Source organism: Populus euphratica, unplaced genomic scaffold (genome assembly GCF_000495115.2).
Source record: "Populus euphratica unplaced genomic scaffold, PopEup_1.0 scaffold21.1, whole genome shotgun sequence".
In the NCBI taxonomy this organism is placed as follows: Eukaryota; Viridiplantae; Streptophyta; class Magnoliopsida; order Malpighiales; family Salicaceae; genus Populus; species Populus euphratica.
Window position 1 is genome coordinate 84,718 of NW_011499887.1, and position 19,700 is coordinate 104,417.

General features: G+C 35.4%; 2 protein-coding genes across 2 annotated transcripts; both read right to left on the minus strand.

The window, feature by feature from the left end:
* Positions 1-1,657: 1,657 nt before the first annotated feature.
* LOC105130429 (E3 ubiquitin-protein ligase) lies at positions 1,658-3,397 on the minus strand. Its single transcript, XM_011032928.1, has one exon. The coding sequence runs from the start codon at positions 3,217-3,219 to the stop codon at positions 1,927-1,929; it is 1,293 nt and encodes a 430-aa protein (XP_011031230.1). The 5' UTR covers positions 3,220-3,397; the 3' UTR covers positions 1,658-1,926.
* Positions 3,398-4,663: 1,266 nt separating this feature from the next.
* LOC105130431 (Prolyl oligopeptidase family protein) lies at positions 4,664-19,699 on the minus strand. The gene is made up of 11 exons (XM_011032936.1): positions 19,346-19,699; positions 18,489-18,775; positions 18,177-18,371; positions 17,062-17,408; positions 16,520-16,811; positions 15,612-15,770; positions 14,465-14,830; positions 13,930-13,995; positions 13,696-13,744; positions 5,243-5,366; positions 4,664-4,966 (listed from the first exon to the last, which is right to left on the minus strand). The coding sequence occupies exons 1-11, from the start codon at positions 19,635-19,637 to the stop codon at positions 4,879-4,881; spliced, it is 2,265 nt and encodes a 754-aa protein (XP_011031238.1). The 5' UTR covers positions 19,638-19,699; the 3' UTR covers positions 4,664-4,878.
* Between the last annotated feature and the right edge of the window lies 1 nt (position 19,700).

Sequence of the window (19,700 nt, forward strand, 5' to 3'; positions counted from 1 at the left end):
AGGGACTTGTATAAAGGCAAAATACTCTCCTGAAAGTCATTTTGCCTAAACTCTTATGAGTAGTGTAATGAACTATGGATGCTGGGAGCAACCAATGGTAATAGTGATAGGCTCAAGTGTGTTACTATAGTTTCCAAGACTTGTTAGGGTGGAAAGGTCTAATTTTGACCCTGAGTTGCCAATACTATTTAGGTGAGAAATTGCACATGACTTGTGAGTTGTTAAAGGTCTGGCTGGGTAGAAGTGTTCGTGATAACAAGTAAATTTACCTTACATCTTAACCCATGTGTTTCTTAATTGTGTGCCATGGAATAGTTTGAAAATGTCAAAAATAAGTTTTGGAAGCTGATGGCTTTTTGATTAGATTCCCATAGATAGAGCCATTAATGATGTCCTTAAAAATCCAAGTAGCCTAAAAATAAGGCTTTCAGGTTGGATAATCGGTTAATTAATTAGTTCTAGAAGTCTCACTTATTCTTCCTTGTCAAAGGTAGTTGATAGCCTATATTTAGTACTTGGTAGGTCAAGGTGGCTTGTGGTTGGTACCTGCAACAGGTATCCTTTGATAAAGGTTGAGACTCTTCAATGGTAAAGTCAATAATTTTATAGAAAGAGAAAATATAATAATATTTTAGAGAGATAGACTCTAAAAATATACATACTAAAAATATTAAGAATGAAGAGATTGTGAACCTTTGTTTTGAAGGTCTTATGGTGTATGTATAACTCATGATTCTTGTTCTTTTATAAAAAAGAGGGTATGTAGTGTAATTTTTACCTTGTAATATTTTAAGTTGTAATCTACTCAAAATAACACATATTGAATTGATATAAAATACTGAGAGACTTATATAAGGTCTAAGAAAAAAATCCCTTGTGTGTTAGGCTCAATAAGGTGCCTAAGTCCACGAGAGGTAAAAATGGGTCTGAGAGCGTTGTCTGGACACAAACACATTGGGCTCGGGTGTGATAGTCTGACCCCACGAAAGGTGGAAGTGGGTCTAGACGGGTTATATGGACTTAGGAACCGTTTAGGAACGCAGTTCAATTCGCGTTCCTAAAAAAATTATTATTTTTTACTAAAATTTAATATAGTTTATACGTTTTGGATTATTTTGATGTGCTGATGTTAAAAATAATTTTTAAAAAATAAAAAAATTATTGGCATGTATTTGAGTACAAAAAAGTTATTTGAAAAGCAACAGCTATTACACTGCCAAACACACTCTTAAACATGTTGGTTCTGATATATTAGAGGTGATAAATAAATCAAGATGTGCTATGTGTACTTAAGTATATTGGGCTTAAATATAAAAACCCGAGCCTACAAGGGTGCTGGGCGTGCACCCTGCACGAGCATGGGTAATAGCTTGAGGCTAGGCTTTTTGTATGTTAGGTTCGAGCTATAATGCCCGAGTTCACTCTTCTTGGACTCCTGTTGTAATTTGGACTTAGGATACAAGCTCGAGTTAAAAAACATTCTTGTTGAGTCTATTTAGAAAGATTTTTGGAGTTTATGTAATTTTTTTTTGAATTTTTTTATTTGAATCCATCAAGATATTTTCTAGACCGTTAAAAATATATTTTTCCAGGACTCGGGAGGTCTTTGGTTTTTTCCTCAGGTTATCAACAAAATTGTCAATCACATCCAACCATATTGGAGCCGTCGTCTCAATATGACATATCCTTGTCATCAAATAAAAAAAAGAAGGAAAAGAAAAGTAGCCATACCATTATAGGTCCACAATTGAAAAGAAAACCCGGATAAGTAAATGGATCTTCACAAAACAAAATACTAAATATTGTGTTCTTTCAGGCCAACTAAGCAGAGGGTGGAAGAGTGCCTTGACTCTGCCTCCTTCTACCTACCTAGGTAGAGCGCATCTTCTTTAGTGCCTGCACACATGAATGGAGCGACAAAACCAGTTACCTCACAAGCCCTAAATTAAGGATGCCCCAAGATGTCTGCGGCCATGACTTCTCTTTAGCTTTCATCAACAAGACCCTGGCCCAAGCAATCCATCCTTCCCAAGACATCCTCTTATCCCAAGGACTGCCCCACTCTACCAAGAGTATGACCCCTCTCTCAGCTTCTCTCTCGGCCTCCTCAAACCTCCCTTTTGTCAAATAAAATTGACCCAAGACCACATGAGGCTCACCGACAAAAGGGTTCTTCTCAATGCTTCTCAACAACAACTCCTCAGCCCTCTCCAACCCTCCCTTGGAGGTATCACAAACAGCTTCCCAGTACAAGTCCCTTGCCACTATCTGCTCTCTTGCATCCAAAACTTGAGTACAATTCTCAAAAACTGGTGCCAACACGAGCTCTATATCTTCATCTCTCTCTCTGTCAACTTCAAAACCACCAGCCCTCTTCCTCTCTTCAATAAAAATCTCTTCCTCTCTCACAATCAGAGAGTAAATTGCACCCATCCTTGATACTGAATTGATCCATAGCCCTGGCTTGCCATCTCCAGGCCACAAAGCACCAAAATTATTCCCTCGAAACTCAAGACGACCATCAAAGTTTTCAAACAACAAATCTTGAAAACCAAAAAGTTGATCACTAAAATCAGCCATGGTCATCAAGAGAAAAACACCCACCATTCTTCTGGTCACTAAAACATCTTCTCCAGTCTTTATATGCTTCACTGTTATCCCACTGGCAGGCAAAAGAGAAGCCAGTTTCTTCCTCCAAGACTCCTCTCCATTGAACAAACCCTTATCTTCTGCATTCCTCAGTGACAACTCAGAAGCTTTAAGGTGTTCAACAAGTTCTATATCAGAATACTTGAACAACAGATCATCATGGATCAATGATTGGCGAGGGACAATACAAAACAAGTGAATCAACCTTTCAGCAGCCTCACCAACATGGTTGCGAACAACATCTCGACCGGTGTCAGGATCAAAGATAGCAAGATTGACATAAGAATTGGAATAGGCAGAATGGAAAAGGCCACAGAGACAGACAGAGTCAGGGGCTTTCCATATCTTGAGAATACGGTAAATGTCAACTAGGTGATCAAGAAAGCTGCCATGTTTGTGCCAGCATTCACCAGCACCAACAGAACGTAACACAGAAATGAGGGAAGGCAAGTTCTTGTCAATGGATTCTAGCTCTCCTCTAAGGAAAGGACGAGCTGAGGCCAAAAGGGTTTGCAGGTAGTTGGTTTCTTGAGAATCTTGACATGGTGGGACAGTGAAGGATGAGGGCATGGTTTAGATGTTGAGTGAGCTACAGGAGCTTGAAATGGATGGAGAGGAGGATTTTGCTAGAAAAGAAGATATGGGTGGGAAGTAGCAGAGGCGTGCAGGGAACCGATTCTCTTAACATATCAAAATGGCTGATCAGGTGGAAGGGATAAGGATTGTTTTGTCGTGGGAGGGAGTTGAGATCACTTACGACTCTAAGTGTTTGATTTATCATTATAATATATTTAATTCATTAATAAATTTTTAATTGGAACAATTGAATTTTAAATTCAATAATAAGATAGTGAATTTTTTATACTTATTTTTTTTAAATTTAAAAATAATTTTAAATTATTTAAAGTTGCTGTTATTTAAAGTTTGTTGATAATTTTTTTTAAAATTTAATAAATAAGAGATATACTATTTAAAATCTTAACTAAAATATTATTAAATTAATTTGATTTATCATAGAAGCTTTTAAAATATACCTACTATTTTCATACAAATTATAGAGAAGATTAATAAAAATAAATAAGTTGCAATACAATTATTTAATTAATAAATTATTTTATTTTATTTTAATTTTATATGTTTTTAGTACTGCAACAAAAAAAATGAGTATTTTTAACTATAAAGTATATTAAAAATATCTTATAATAAAATAAAAAAGATATTTTTAACATATTTTATAACAATATACATTAAACGAGAACTTATTAAAAATATCCATTTAGATTTTATTATAGATAAATTTTATTTTATGAAATATCAAAATATATTTTATAATAATATACATTAAACAAGAACTTATTAAAAATATCTATTTAGATTTTATTATAGATAAATTTTATTTCATGAAATATCAAAATATAATTTTAATAGTAAGTTTATTTTTAATTTTATTTTTTTAATATTTTACATGAATTAAAATTTTATTGTTAAATTTATAAATTCATGTTTATGAATTAATGATTAATCTTTTAAAAAATTGTATATTCGTTTAGCACAGGCTCCGCCGTTGAACCCAGTAAATATATTTATTTAATCATTCTGTTAATAGTTAGTTGGTGCACTTATAAAAATCAAAGTGGGAGAGAATGTTTTAAACAAAATAAATTAATGGGGATGGCATGTAATCTTTGTGTATTATTTTTATTTTTAAATAAGGAGCGGATCAAGGGTCATCAATTCACTTTATAAAAAATAAATAAAGATGTTGAAGCCAGAATCGAAGCGCGGGCCCATGAATGCCTGACTAACTACTGATGCATCAGATAGTCAAACACTGGAAACAAAACATTTATTTATTTAATTATATTTATATTTTTATTAATATAAAAAATATTATTTTAATATATTTCTAAATAAAAAAACACTTTTAAAAAATAACCACTACCACACTTTCAACCTTCCTGCCTCTTTTCTATCATTTTCTTTTTTCATTGGTTCTCTCTTTTTGCACCCGAAAAAAAATTAAAATCATGTCCAACTTTCAATTATATGTGTTGTTGCAGGTGCAGATTGCATTGCATGTAGTTGATTTCAATGATAAATCTCCAATGATAATAAAACTGCCAGTCAGTGTCACAGAAAGAAAAAAATAAACATTGTTTTTGGAAGAGTCGGCACCAGTAATTCCTTGTATGAAGCAGGCTTTCAGCTTCTGGGTGTGGTTCATTAGGCTTAGAGGCTAGAGCTAAGTTCAGGAATCATATCTAGTGCTTTCAAAACGAAAGCATATATGAATGCTTGTTCTTGAAGCTTCTCAAATCTGCACCAAACAAAATATAACATCGTAACAGATTAGCTAAAAAGTCACCCCTATATTTTAAAAGAGAGGAAGAAACGATGAAATCTCGTATTTATGGTTTCAAGATAAAGATAGTATAAAGGTCATGAAAACTCTTAGTTATGCAAATCCTTAACAGCACAAATCAGGTCTTCTAACATCATCCTCAATGCAACTAACTCTCTTGCTCGAGTTCCTCTTCACAGTTTGGAATCGTGGAATGAAATGAGTAACTTTAGACAGAGAAGAAAACAATACCTTCCTGACTTCGATGAATGCCCAGCACCAAATTCACATTTCAGCAGTAGCATGTTATTGTCAGTTTTGGTCTCCCTTAGCTTTGCCACAAACTTGGCAGGTTCCGAGTACATAACACGAGGATCTGTTGTAACATGCCAAAATATAGATCAAATGCTAAAAGAAGGATTACAAGCATTAGAAGTTGAAAATATCATAAAGGATCAATGTGATTGCTTGGTTGATGATGTGGCAACCCAGTTTTTGAACATCTAAAGAAACTTTAAAAATTTGCAATGCTGTTTAAATATCAGATGTTTATCCCTGAAAGACAATTAGCAAATGCATTACAGCGCATGGTCTTCAGAAAAGTTCAAAGTTTTTTGAGCACAGTGGTTCCTCTAATATACATAAATAAGGTTGCACAATTTTAGTTGTTTGAGCCTGTTAGAATTCTTCTATCTTAATCACCATTAATTACTTTACTTCTTTAAAAAAGATATCACTAGGGTTTGGTTGCCTATTTAAGAGCATCTATTAAATGTTTTATGCAGGCTTATTGATAATTGAATTGAAAATTGATATTCAACTTTGCTATCATCATTCTCTTCTTCATTTCTTTTCTCTGTTTATCCCTCTCCTAATAGGACTTCTTTATTCTCTGTTACAAGTTTTAAATAGCACGTAATTAGGAAATAATATAAAGCCTAATAGGGATCCTAATTAGTCTACTTTTCTATTTAAGGTACTAATTATAAGGATTCTATTGAGTCTACTTTCATATATAGGGTTCCTATCTTGTATATAAGGGATAGATTGATCAATGAAAAAATTAACAGAGAGTATTTGTTTTCTTCTTCTATGTTTTAATGTTATTACAGCATGGTTGCTCATATCTGACCTAATACTAGAAAATTTGGTATAGCACATATTTGTGCTCTGTTGTGTCAATTTATCCCTTGGTGTGGCTGTTAAGATCCAGAACAGGTTTTCATGTTTTTCAACTACAATTTTATTTGTTGAGATTTACAAATAAAATTTTATGAGTTATGGCTGATAAAAAGACAGCAGTAATATCTAACGTAATCCCCGTGATGTCAAAAATAATTGAACACAAGCTCAATGGCTCCAATTATTTGGATTGGAGTAAGATCAATAAGGGTAATCATATGACTGATGATCCAACTACAGATGATTCAAGACAGACATGGCTGAGGGAGGATGCCCGATTATTCTTTCAGATACAAAATTCCATTAACAATGAGGTAACTGGCATGATTAATCATTGTGAATTTGTTAAGGAAATGATGAAATATTTGGATTTCTTGTATTCTGGAAAAGAGAATGTTTCCCATATTTATGAGGAGTGTAAAACCTTATACCGTGTGGAAAAACATGGCAGATCTCTTACAAGTTACTTTATGGATTTTAAAAGAACTTATGAAGAGCTTAATATGCTTGTAACTTTTAGTCCTGATGTAAAAACACAGCAAAGTCAAAGGGAAAAGATGGATGTCATGAGTTTTCTCGCTGGCCTCCCTTCTGAATTTGAGACTGCCAAATCTCAGATTCTCTCTAGCTCTGAGATCTCTTCGTTACAAGATGTATTTAGTAGGGTACTTCGCATAGAAACTTCTCCACTTGTCCAGTATAGCGGTGCTCTTGTCAGTCGAACCAATGAGTATGAAGCTGGGTGATCACATTATAGAGGTGGTAACAAAGGCGGAATAAGCAATTTTGATCGTACACAGGAGTTAGGAGGAATTGTGTGTAATTATTGTCATAAGCCAGGACATCTAAAGCAGGATTGTAGAGGACTACAAAACAAAACTTAGAAAACTCACTCGGCCCATATTGCATCTATTAATGATACATTCAAAAAGTCAGTTCTTATCTCTGCAGATGAATTTGTCAAGTTCTCTCAGCACCAAGAATCTTTAAAATCTTCATCTACTCATATTCCTACCATTGCCGAGTCAAGTAAACCAAATACTTGTCTTATTTCCTCCAAATGGGTCATTGATTCTGGTGCCACAGATCATATGACAGGTAATTCCAATCTCTTTTCTACATTTCAGTCACATACATCCACCTCTCATGTTACTTTCATAGATGGGTCAATATCTTGTGTTTTTGGGTCTGACACAATTATCCCAACTCCTTTGATTCCTTTGTCATCTGTTCTACATTTGCCTCAGTTGTCCTTTAATTTAACTTCTGTAAGCACACTTACTCATGCACTTTGTTGTAACCCAATTTTGGATTCACTAAAATTTTTTAGGAATGTTATTTTATCTTATTATTCATGACAAAAAAATATAATAAATAAAAAAAAAAAGAGTTTAAAATATATTTTCTCGAGTCAACCGTCATTTTCTGTCAAAACCGAGTCCACCAGGTCAATACGGGTTAAACGATGTCGACCGGGATGAAAAATGAGTTTCAGGACGTTTCGGGTCAAAACCGTCATTTTCTATCAAAACCGAGTCCGTCGGGTCAATACGGGTCCCACCATGTCGACCACAATGAAAAATGAGTTTCGAGCTGTTTCGGGTCAAAACTGTCATTTTCGGTCAAAACCGAGTCCACCGGGTCAATACGGGTCCCACCATGTCGACCGGGGTGAAAAATGAGTTTCGGGCTGTTTCGGGTCAAAACCGTCATTTTCTATCAAAACCGAGTCCATCGGGTCAATACGGGTCCCACCATGTCGACCGGGGTGAAAAATGAGTTTCGAGCTGTTTCGGGTCAAAACCGTCATTTTCGGTCAAAACCGAGTCCACCGGGTCAATACGGGTCCCACCATGTCGACCGGGGTGAAAAATGAGTTTCGGGCTGTTTCGGGTCAAAACTATCATTTTCTGTCAAAATTGAGTCCATCGGGTCAATATCATTTTCGGTCAAAACCGAGTCCACCGGGTCAATACGGGTCCCACCATGCCAACCGCGATAAAAAATGAGTTTCGGACTATTTTTGTCAAAACTGGTATTTTTGGGTCAAAAAACCCGGTCCACCGAGTTGATACCCGTATAAAAAAGTTTTTTTTATAATTTAAAATTAATTTTTAGCGGATGAAAAACTTTTTATAATACTGATTTGAATTTTTAATTTTTACCCCTGTAAATAAATATTATTATTATTATTTAGTATTATTATTTAATATTTAATATTATTATATATAATAAGACAAATAGTAATCGGTGGAAGTTTGAATCCGTGAATTGCTAACAATTCATCCGTGAATTATTGTCTGAATTCATTGGCTATAAATAGCCAATGAATTCAAGACAGCAGAAGAAGAGGAAAAGATTAAAAAATTGATTCTGCATTCTCAATTCTCAAATTCACGTATTACTATTTGGGTTCCTGTTTGAGCACTATTCATTTTTCTTATATTTTTCTGCACCCTAGTAAGATATTAAATTTTTTTTTAATAAATAAAAAAATATAAAAAATATTCCAACCGTTAGATCTAATAGTGTTTAGATCTGAGCCTTTGATTTCTTAGGATACAATAGGCTTTACCACACCAGATTAAACTCCAAATCAATCTCAGCCGCTCAAATAATCTGCCCTTCGATCTGGTTGCGCCACGTCGTCCGGTATACCGAGCACTCGGTACACCGCGCCACACCAGATCGTAGCCCATTCAATCCTGACCGTCCGATCAACTAGGAGATCAAACGAATCACAGCCGCACGATCTGTTCATCCAGGATCCAGCGGTTCACAGCCTTCAGACGCAGGAGTGCACCATACACTCGTCCACACCAGATCAAAACCCAGAGCTTCTCTCTCCTCTCGCCGGCGATTCTCTCTCTCTCCGCCGATCTCCCATTTCCGGCCGTCTCAAGCCGTGAAACCGTCACATAATCGTGCATCGACTCCACCTGAGCAAAACACCGGCAGTTTCACACTTTTGCACCGGCTAATTTGGCCGGAAAAAGGCCGCGACCGACATCGACCAATCGACCTTCAAGTCGTCGATTCTCCCTCCTCAGCCATCAACGGACAACGAGACCACCACCATCAGAATCCTCGTCCTCAGATCTACTAGAATCGACCATCTTTTGCCGGAAACTCGCCGTAAATTTTCGCCCGTGAACAGTAACCGCGCGTGAACAGTAACCGCGGGTCCAGTGGCATTTTCGTAAATTTTCGATAAATCCGAGGGTATTTCAGTCTTTTGCCTATACAGGGGTGCTCAGGTAATTTTTTATGATATTTTATTGTATTTTTTGATATTTTTATATATAAATACTTGTAAATTCGTGCATAAAAAAAAAAAAACAAAAGAAAACCAAAATAAATAACAACGCGGGTTTAACACCCATTTTATCATATCACTGTTCATAGGTCAAAAACCCAATTTTCAAGAATTGATATATCTATTTGTGAATGATATCAAAATAATTTTTATTTTATAAAATAAATTTTCTCGACACGTCTCTTTTATTTATAGAAAAGGACCGATGTCAAAAAAATTAAATACCAAATATGGATTATGTCCATTATTATTTATTTTGATAAATCAGACGTAACTCTCCTTTTTAGGGATAAACGTCGACATTTTAGACAAAGTCTCCTAATTTTAGGGACTGATGTCATTTTTAACGCGTCTCCTATTTTTAGGGACCGACGTTAACCATGTTAAAAATTTTACAAATATCCTCAAAAATATAATAGCATTTGAATCAAAATAAGAAAAACACACAAGTAAAGGTAACCTTTCTCTGAAAGGATGTTTTAAGGGTGGTGTCTACCTTCCCTTAATCATAACTAACCCAGTACCCGAATCTCTGGGACCAGTGTCTAATTTTGGATTTCTAGTTCCCTCAAATTACTAGATGGCGACTCCAATAAAATCTTTATTTCCCCCAATCAAATAACAAAATTAAATTCCTTTTGTTTAAAAAAAAAAACAAACAAAAAAGGAGTGGAGCCGTCGCCCGACGTCGTGTAGCGACACACTTAATTGATGCATCTTATTCTTTCCTGATTATTGCTTATTTTAGGATCTTATGATGAAGAAGATTACAGGTAAAGGACATGAGTCTGGGGGTCTCTACATCCTTGACACATAGATACCTAAATCCATTGCTTATTATGGTGTAACTACCCCTCTTGAGATGCATTGTTGGTTGGGCCATCCTTCCTTTCCTTTGTTAAGGAAACTTTGTCCACAATTTAGCAAGGTGTCTTTATTAGAATGAGTCGTGTCAGTTTGTCAAACACCATCATCTTCATTCTCATCCATCATCTTCATTCTCATCCATGAGTTAATAAAAGAACTAGTTTTCCTTTTGAATTAGTTCATTCTGATGTTTGGGGTCTTTATCCAATTTCATCTATGGATTTAGGTACTTCGTTACTTTTGTTGATGATTACTCTTGTGTGACTTGGTTATACTAAATGAAAAATCATTCTGAGTTGTTTTCTCATTTTTGCGCCTTTTGTGTTGAGATTAAAACTCAATTTAATATTTCTATCCATACATTGCATAGTGATAATGCCAAAGAATATTTGTCAGCTTCATTTCAAACTTATATAATTCAAAATGGCATCCTTCATCAAACTTCATGTGTTGATACTTCTTCTCAAAATGAAGTAGTAGAATGGAAGAACAAACATCTTCTTGAAACAACAAGAGCCCTATTATTTCACATGAACGTTTCCAAAACTTTTTGGGCTGAGGCAGTTTCAACAACATGTTTTCTAATGAATCGCATGCCTTCCTCTGTTCTTCATGATGAGACCCCTTACAATATCCTTTTTCCAACCAAGTCATTGATTCCTATTTCACATAGGATATTTCGTAGCATTTGCTTTGTCCTGGATTTTCGTCCACGTCACCAAATTAGATTCTAAGTCTTTAAAGTGTACTTTTCTTGTTTATTCTCATCTTCAAAAAAAATGTCAATGTTATTATCCTAGCCTTAATAAATATCGTCTCAGCTAATGTTGCTTTCCTGGAAGTTACCCTATATTTTCCATCTTCCACTCTTGCTCATCAGGGGGAGGATCAAGACTTGTTAGTATATACTATCACATCCTCTGAACCTGTCTCTGAATTGGGTCACGCTAAGCCTCCCGTTCTTCAAGTCTACTCCAAACAACAAATCCCTTGGCTACATGTCCTACATCAACTCCACCGTCATCAGATCCACTCTCAAGCGATGCTCTTCCTATTGCTTTATGTAAAGGTAAACGTCAATATTCTTATCTTGTTTCTTCCTTATCACCATTTGTCATTCTCTTCTTGTTCTTTAATTGCTTCTCTCAATTCCATCTCTATTCCCAAAACTATTCATAAAGCCATATCTTATCCTGATTGGCATAATGCAATGATAGAGGAGATGGATGCTTTAGATGACAATGGTACTTGGAACTTAGTCAATTTACCTCTAGGGAAACAAGCTATTGGATGTAAGTGGGTGTTCACGGTTAAGGTACATCCTGATGGGTCAGTAGCCCGACTTGTTGCTCAAGGATATGCTCAAACCTATGGAGTGGATTATTCTGACATCTTTTCTCCTATTGCAAAATTGATATATGTCAGGTTATTTATTTCCATGGCTACTACTCATAGTTGGCCTTTGCATTAGTTGGATATCAAGAATGCTTTTCTTCATGGTGATCTTCAGGAAAAAGTTTATATGGAGCAACCTCCTGGATTTGTTGTTCCGAGGGAGTAAGGGAAAGTTTGCCATCTTCGCAAATCTTGGTATTGTTTGAAACAGAGTCCTCATGCTTGGTTTGGAAAGTTTAGTCAAGCAAATGAAAAGTTTGGCATAACCAAAAGTAAATCCAATCACTCTGTTTTCAACAAACAATCTGAAACTGGCATCTTTCTTTTAGTTCTGTATGTAGACGACATTGTCATTATTGGAAGTGATATTACAGGAATCTCATCTCTTAAGTCCTTTCTTCACACTCAATTTCACACGAAAAATTTAGGGATGCTAAAGTATTTCCCGGGTGTTGAAGTAAATAGGAGCAAAAGAGGTATCTTCTTATCTCAAAGAAAATACTACGTGCTTGACTTATTAACCGAAACAGGGAAATTGGGGGCAAAACCATGAAGTGTCCTGATGATTCCTAATTCACAACTTACAAAAGATGGTGAATTATTTGAAGATCTAGAGAAATATTGAAGGTTGGTTGCGAAGTTGAATTATCTTACAGTGACTTGTCCAGATATTGCTTATTCTATCAGTATTGTAAGTCAGTTTATGTCATCCCTAACAGTTCACCATTGGGTAACTTTAGAATAGATTTTGTGTTACTTAAAAGGAGCACCTGGACGTGGTATCTTCTATGAAAATCATGGACACACTCATTGAATGTTTTTTAGATGCAGATTGGGCAGGTTCCAAGATAGATAGAAGATCCACATCAGGTTATTGTGTCTTCGTTGGAGGCAATTTGGTTTCGTGAAAAAGTAAAAAGCAAAATGTTGTGTCACGATCGAGTGTAGAATCAAAATATAGAGCCATAGCACAATCTATGTGTGAAATAATATGGATATATCAGCACTTAATTGAAGTAGGCCTAAAGGCTTTAGTACCAGCAAAATTGTGGTGTGATAACCAAGCTGCTCTTCATATTGCATCTAATCTTGTTTTTCATGAACGAATTAAACATATTGAAATTGACTGCCATTTCATCCGAGAGAAAATACAGCAAGATTTGATTTCCACAAGGTATGTGAAGACTGGAGAACAATTGGGGGATGTTTTCACGAAAGCTCTAAACAAGGCTCGGGTTGATTATCTTTGTAACAAGCTGGGCATGATAAATATCTATGCTCTAGCTTTAGGGGGAGTGTTACAAGTTGTAAATAGCGTGTAATTAGGAAATAATATAGAGCCTAATTGTAGGAATCCTAATTAGTCTACTTTCCTACATAGGGTTCCTATCTTGTATATAAGGTATAGATTGATCAATGAACAAAGTATGCGAGAATATTTGTTTTCTTCTTCTATGTTTTCATTCTCTACTTTGTCTTTTATTTAATCCTTCTCCTATAAGGGATTCTGCTTCATCTATCTTCGTTATTACCCTATTCTACATCATCTCTATAGGAATGAGAGTGAGTTTTGAAGAAAATGTTTAACACGCTACAAATCTATGAGTCAGTACCAAGTACCCAGGTTTTCATTTCAAGTCCACACTCTCAATGAGACCTAATGCCTGAAGATGTAAAAAACAAGCTTGATTGGTCACCTAACAAAATAATGGCAGTAACCAATGCCTTCTCTTTTTATCCAAAGACTTCCCTCTAACAACAGAAAATTTTCAGCAAGAAATTCATTTATAGTGGATTCTGAATCAGCTTCAGCAGATAGTTAAGGTCAGTTTTGCTGAGCAATGAAAACAATTTCCCCACTCATCCACCTGTCCATCCTAGAAAACTTCATGTGCATTAAGAACTTGTAATGGAAGATCTTAACTAACTAAAAGAAAACACTCACCATGTAAGCCGGCTGTAACAAGAATATGAGGATAATTTTGAACCTTAACCTGTGCAGGAAAAATCACAGGTCTTGGTCATTGAAAAATTAGATAAAGAATAATACTGCAGGACTAGTATAAAGCTAGGCTGTTTTGTCAAGTTGTGACAGTAACTAAATGAGGCCATTCTGATTTCATGCGTACTGTGCTATTGATCATGAACATTAGGAACCAATTCATAGCTGAAAACTTACATTATCAACAGGAGAATATGACTTCATATAGTGGTAAAACTCCTCCTTCCGAGGGTCTCCCCATTCCTACAGTAACCAAAGAAGTGATAAGCAATTAGCACCAAGCCACCAACACATGTTATAGTTGCAGCAGGCAAACTATGCACATCTAATATATATATATATATATATAAAGGATTTCAACTCCGAAGGAAAAATTTGAACTCTCCATGAAATGCAGGACCTCAAATGTCAAGACATCATCATACATAGATGTTAATATATATAATATATATTGGAGCCTGCTATTTCTATAGGAAGCCACTAGGTTCAGAGGTGATCAAGTTGGATGGTCAACAGAACTAATGTTTATATATATGGATACTGCCCTAATATCCAAATGTAGCTGCTTTATGCACATCATATGTTGTGGAAAGTATGATGGATGCACCGAGTCATCAAATCTGTGGAAAGTCACATTCCATATAAACGTATCCCATTGAAAGTCAATTTTAAAGGTAGATAAAGCTCAAATTTCAAGGGGAAAAAAGTTTACCTCCCACTCTGAAGTTGTAAGGGGGATGGTTGGATCAAGCATTGTTGTCAAAGCATCCACAAAAGGTACTCCAGCAAAAGCAACCTTAAACAAATCAGGCCTCATGTTAAGAACAGAGCCCATAAGCAACCCCCCTGCACTCCTTCCTTCAATGCACAGTTTTTCCTTCGAACAGTACCTCTGTTCTATTAAATACTCCGCACAAGCAATAAAATCTGTGAAAGTATTCTTTTTCTTTAAGCACTTCCCATTCTCATACCACTGTCTTCCCATTTCACCACCTCCACGAATGTGAGCAATGGCAAATATAAAACCACGATCTAATATAGATAATCTTGATGCCTTGAACCAGGGATCTATGCATACCTACCCACAACAAAAGATTCCGTGATATCAAGCATTTCAAATGGAACTGTAAAACACAGGAGTGAAATCAGAAAAACTTAAAACTTTAGACTCCATAATGTAAAAGAAGACACATCCTAGTTAATATGCCTGCAAACTTGAAAATTCCATGCCACTGGTGACTGACAAATTTAAAAAGAAGAGTGCATATTAGAGTTAAAGTGCAGCTGCTTCCTGCAAAAGCACTAAAGAGTAAGACAGCCTCCACATCCTTTCCAATCAGGACCTCATCTTGGAAGAATCATAATTAGGTCACAATCTTTTCTGGATGAACAAAATAAAAGTAAATATTTGTATAGTGACTCTATTTATATAATGTTTACCAATAATTAAATAAGCAATAAGCATATCAGAATATAGAAGAGCCAAAGACTTCTTAGCATCTGCATGCACACTTTTCATGAATGATATCCTGTGAGTCTGAAGTGATTAAATAAACTATGACTTAAACTTTCATGACTTGCACAGCCATAACTAAATCATGATGGAAGAAAAACTATAGATGAATGTGGAGATCACACTTGATTCTATCTTGAATTAAAAGTTGCCCACACTAAATAAATGACACAAGGATGTGTTAATGTGACATCACAACTCACAATAATGCCCACTAAAAACCTTTATCTTCAAAAAGATTCACTTCAAATAAATTACATAAAAGCAAGCAAATCCGTGACTAATAAAAAGCAAAGAAGCAACACTTCAAGGTAAGTGGAAACAACTTATGCAACTCTCATATTACCTCATATGAACCATATCCGTACAGAAGTAATGGATCAGATCCATCAAGGTTAACAAGATTCTTCCTATAGACAATTGACATAGGGACCTGAGTGCCATCAGAAGCAGTGGCCCATTTCCTTTCAGTAAAATACTCAGATGCATCAAAGCCTCCCAGGACCTTAGTACAATAGTGAACAAAATTGATTATCACAAACTACTTGAATGCAAATGATTAACAAAAATCTTCATATATGAAGAATAAAAGAAGGTGCATCTAACTTATTTGAATTCACTGATTTCACTCTGGTTGCCAGAAAAGAATTTGGTGCATAAATATTTACAAACAAAGCCTTGACAAGTTCTAGTTTTATTGAAAACACTAACTTGATGCATGTTTTGTGGGATTTGAACCAGAAAAGATATTATTATACCTATAAACACTATTTTAAGGACCCAAAAGTAATGTAACAGTTGATAATGTTGCAAAAGAAAATTGGTGCATGCTTGTGCGTGTGAGAGAGAGGGATCAATTTGAGCATATCAAATGCTGTAAACTTCTCAACAAAGGAAAAGGGAAGATAAGAAAGATATCATAAAACAAATGCAGAATCTGAAACGCAAAATCACTAAAGGATGAAGAGAAGCTACTTTGCTGCAGTTCCCAAGCATAAGACTTGTGAAGAATCTAGGAAAAACAATGTGAAGCTTCTACATTTCGCTATGCAGGCACACGCTGCATGATTATAAAAAAGCTTGAAGTCTAACACAGAGAAAACTTGTTGATTTTCCAAAATGTAGGAAGAAAAAATATTCAAAGACAACAGTAACAATGTTTTTTTGTAAAGGAAACAAATGTCTCATGCCCCACACAAGTAATACCTAGATAAATATTTAGTAATATATGAAAAGTGCTTGTTGATATCTTACCGTCTCAATTTTCTTAACAACAGAAGTGCCCGTGTTCATATCATAGTCATACACAGAGTCAGGCGTTCTCAATGAGCTATAAGAAAATCTCAAAACACTAGAATTAAATTCTGATTGTGCTGGATCCACTGTATATACAGGGTCGATAAAGGCAATAGCCTGGCCATCTTCAAGGCTTGTAAGTGGCTCATCAACAGCTGGTAGGCGATATACAGTTACCTTGGGCAAACCATTTTCACGCTCATATACAGCAAGGTGGTTGGCAAAAAGATGGGTATCCTGAATTTTTATTCTGGTTAAAATCCAAAATAGATAAAATTGATAAGAGTCAGCAATGACAGACAATATCTTTTTCATATTTATACATAAAATCCAAAGCAATTTTCATGAGAAACACATTGCACAAAACAGTTGTGAACATAATACAGTGCATAATTACAATTTGGCACATTAAATATTTTCCATTTGGTTGCAAGACAAGATGATTCCACCTCAATCCAAACAAATAAAGAGAATCCCATTTCTAAGAAAGTGAATGTTACCTTTCTCTGTGAGGAATAAGAACTGTTGTTACAGACACGTCATCCACTGGGCAGGCTAGTAATTCTGAATTGAAAAACTCTTCACTTCTTCTTATAATAAAGAAATGATTTCCACGATGGCTGGCCCGGGTATCAATCCCAACAACACGAGGAGTCAAAACCTTAAGACCATCCTCGGGTTTGGAAGCATCAATAAAAAAGATAAAACTTGTAATTTTGCTTTCAGACCCTACAAACAAAAATTTTTGACTCTCTGATTTTTGAAGATCAATAGAAAATGTATCATCCTTCTCATGATAAAGGCAAATATCACTTGATTGGTCTGTTCCCAGCTTATGTAACCACACCTATCATAAGAAATAAATCCAAGCCATCACTATATTAATCCAACAAAGAAGATAAAATTGATGGAGTTCCAATTAAAAAAGGGAAAGATGGTTTTGAATGAGAAATTCATTTACTGCAGAGGCTGGACCTAAACAGATGATTTTCAGGGTGGTTGTGATAATAAATTATGCAGGGTCACATAATGGTTTCACATTATGAAGTAGAGTATACTTTAAAATGCAGGGTCAGTGCAACTTCATCAAATAAGAAACTAAAATTTACACAAAGAAATATAATTGGACAACAAAAAGGGTTAGGATATTGTAGAGAGTACCCTTAGAATCTAATATAGAGCAATTAAAGAACCACATGCTTGAGAAGCAAAACCATAGCTAACATGATATAACACGCAGCCATGCTTCATCTCTTAGAGATTAATGTACAGCTGAATAAATAATTGGTTTCCTTCACATGGGAGGGGGGACGTTATAATGTATAGGACAGAAAAGTTGTTATGCATGTCAATTCTCTGCCTCTGAGAGGTTATTAGTTTGGACCAAGTTAAAAAAAGCATGATAAGCTTTTAACCAATTGCTCTTCAATTTTCTAGGCATAGTGAAGTGCGGCTGCAATTAGAAGTGTGCGAAACATGGTGAAGCATGGACTAAGTGCATGTGAAAGGTAAGAAGAAAGCACTTCTACTGTCAAAGTTGAAGCAATTAATTCTGTGCATAAAATTAAAACAGATTACAATTACCTTATCAGGCCGAAGGATCTATTACAATTACCTTATCAGGCCGAAGGATATCATCCATTGTTATATAAACCAAAGTGTCATCACTGGCCCACTCAACATCAGATGTTACACTTGTTAGAGGCTTCCCTACAGGAGCTCCAGTCTCTGCATCGATGATATGTACACTATAAATTTCATCACCTTTTGTGTCTTCAGCATATGCAACCAACTTATGATTTGGACTGACCTGAAGAAACAGATGAATTTTTTTTTTTAAAAAAAAACAGAAATCAGCAAAGAAAAAATGCAAGACAACTCAAATCCAGGAACAAAAAAATCAAGCAGTGGTAGCTAGATTTGCTACTTTGAAAGCCTGGATGCTGTAAAATCCGTGCTCTTGGGCTTTAATGTTCTCATCAAGAATAACATGCTCTGGAGGATCATCAGGTCCAGTTGGCATTGTATCATGGACAGAACATGGTGTCGTGTTGTAATTGGGTATAAGCCGGCGGCAATGCTGAACATACTCCTTTCCCTCCAAATTCCTTTTATAGTAATAGTAAGGCCCTTTTCTATAAGGCGCTGATATATCATCCTCCTTGATTCTCCCTCGTATTTCTTTGAATAGCTGATCCTCAAATTGCTTGGTTCCTAAAACACATTATACACTCCATTAATTCTCGATTCTACAAAAAGGGCCTTTTCAATTTGAATGAATTTTCAAATTTAGCTTTCATGATCTATACATAAAAGTTGATTCTTATCCAACCGTATAAACCAAACTCAACAATGAAAGTTCCTTAAGGTCAAATCTTCAAATTCATCAATTGCTACATCACAAGTTCTATAAAAAACAACACACACGTTTCACTCTTTTTTTTTTTTCAATATCCATTAGATTTCTCAATGTGAATAAAGTCCAACTCTAGCTAAGTTCAACAAACAACCTGAAATCTCATAAAAAAAATCTTTAGCAAGTAAATTACAAATATCTACTTCTCAGATTCACAAACAAGGGCAAGAAACAAACTTTTAATTATCTATGGACAAAACAACAAAACACAATAATAACCCACCACTTAAAACACGATTAATCTCACAATAAAGTACACTAACCCATGTTCTTTCTCGTTTAACATTAAAAGTTCCAAACTTTTTTCTCAATAAGCAAAAGCAAAACTACGTAATAAATCCTTAAAGGAACAACACTAAGTGACTAACCAGACATAATAGAATCCGTGTAGGCATTCTCTTGTTGAAGATAAGAAAGAACCTCAGGATTAGTTCGTGAATCATCACGAAGCCAATAGTAATTGTCCACCCTAACGTCACCAAACATCTCCATCTTGTGCTCGACCTTCTTTGCAACCGGTGGAGAATGCATCGTGGCCGTTGATGAGGAAGAGGACATTGATCTCACGGTGTTAGGAGATGAAAGAGAACCAGAGAGTGGAAGTGCATTGACAAGAAGGCTGCGAGTGTTAAAATGGGAAAAAGGAAAAAGACGCAACATTTGATACTTTTTGCGTATTGTCCTGAACAACTTGAGGGTATCTAAGTCAATTTCATATAAATA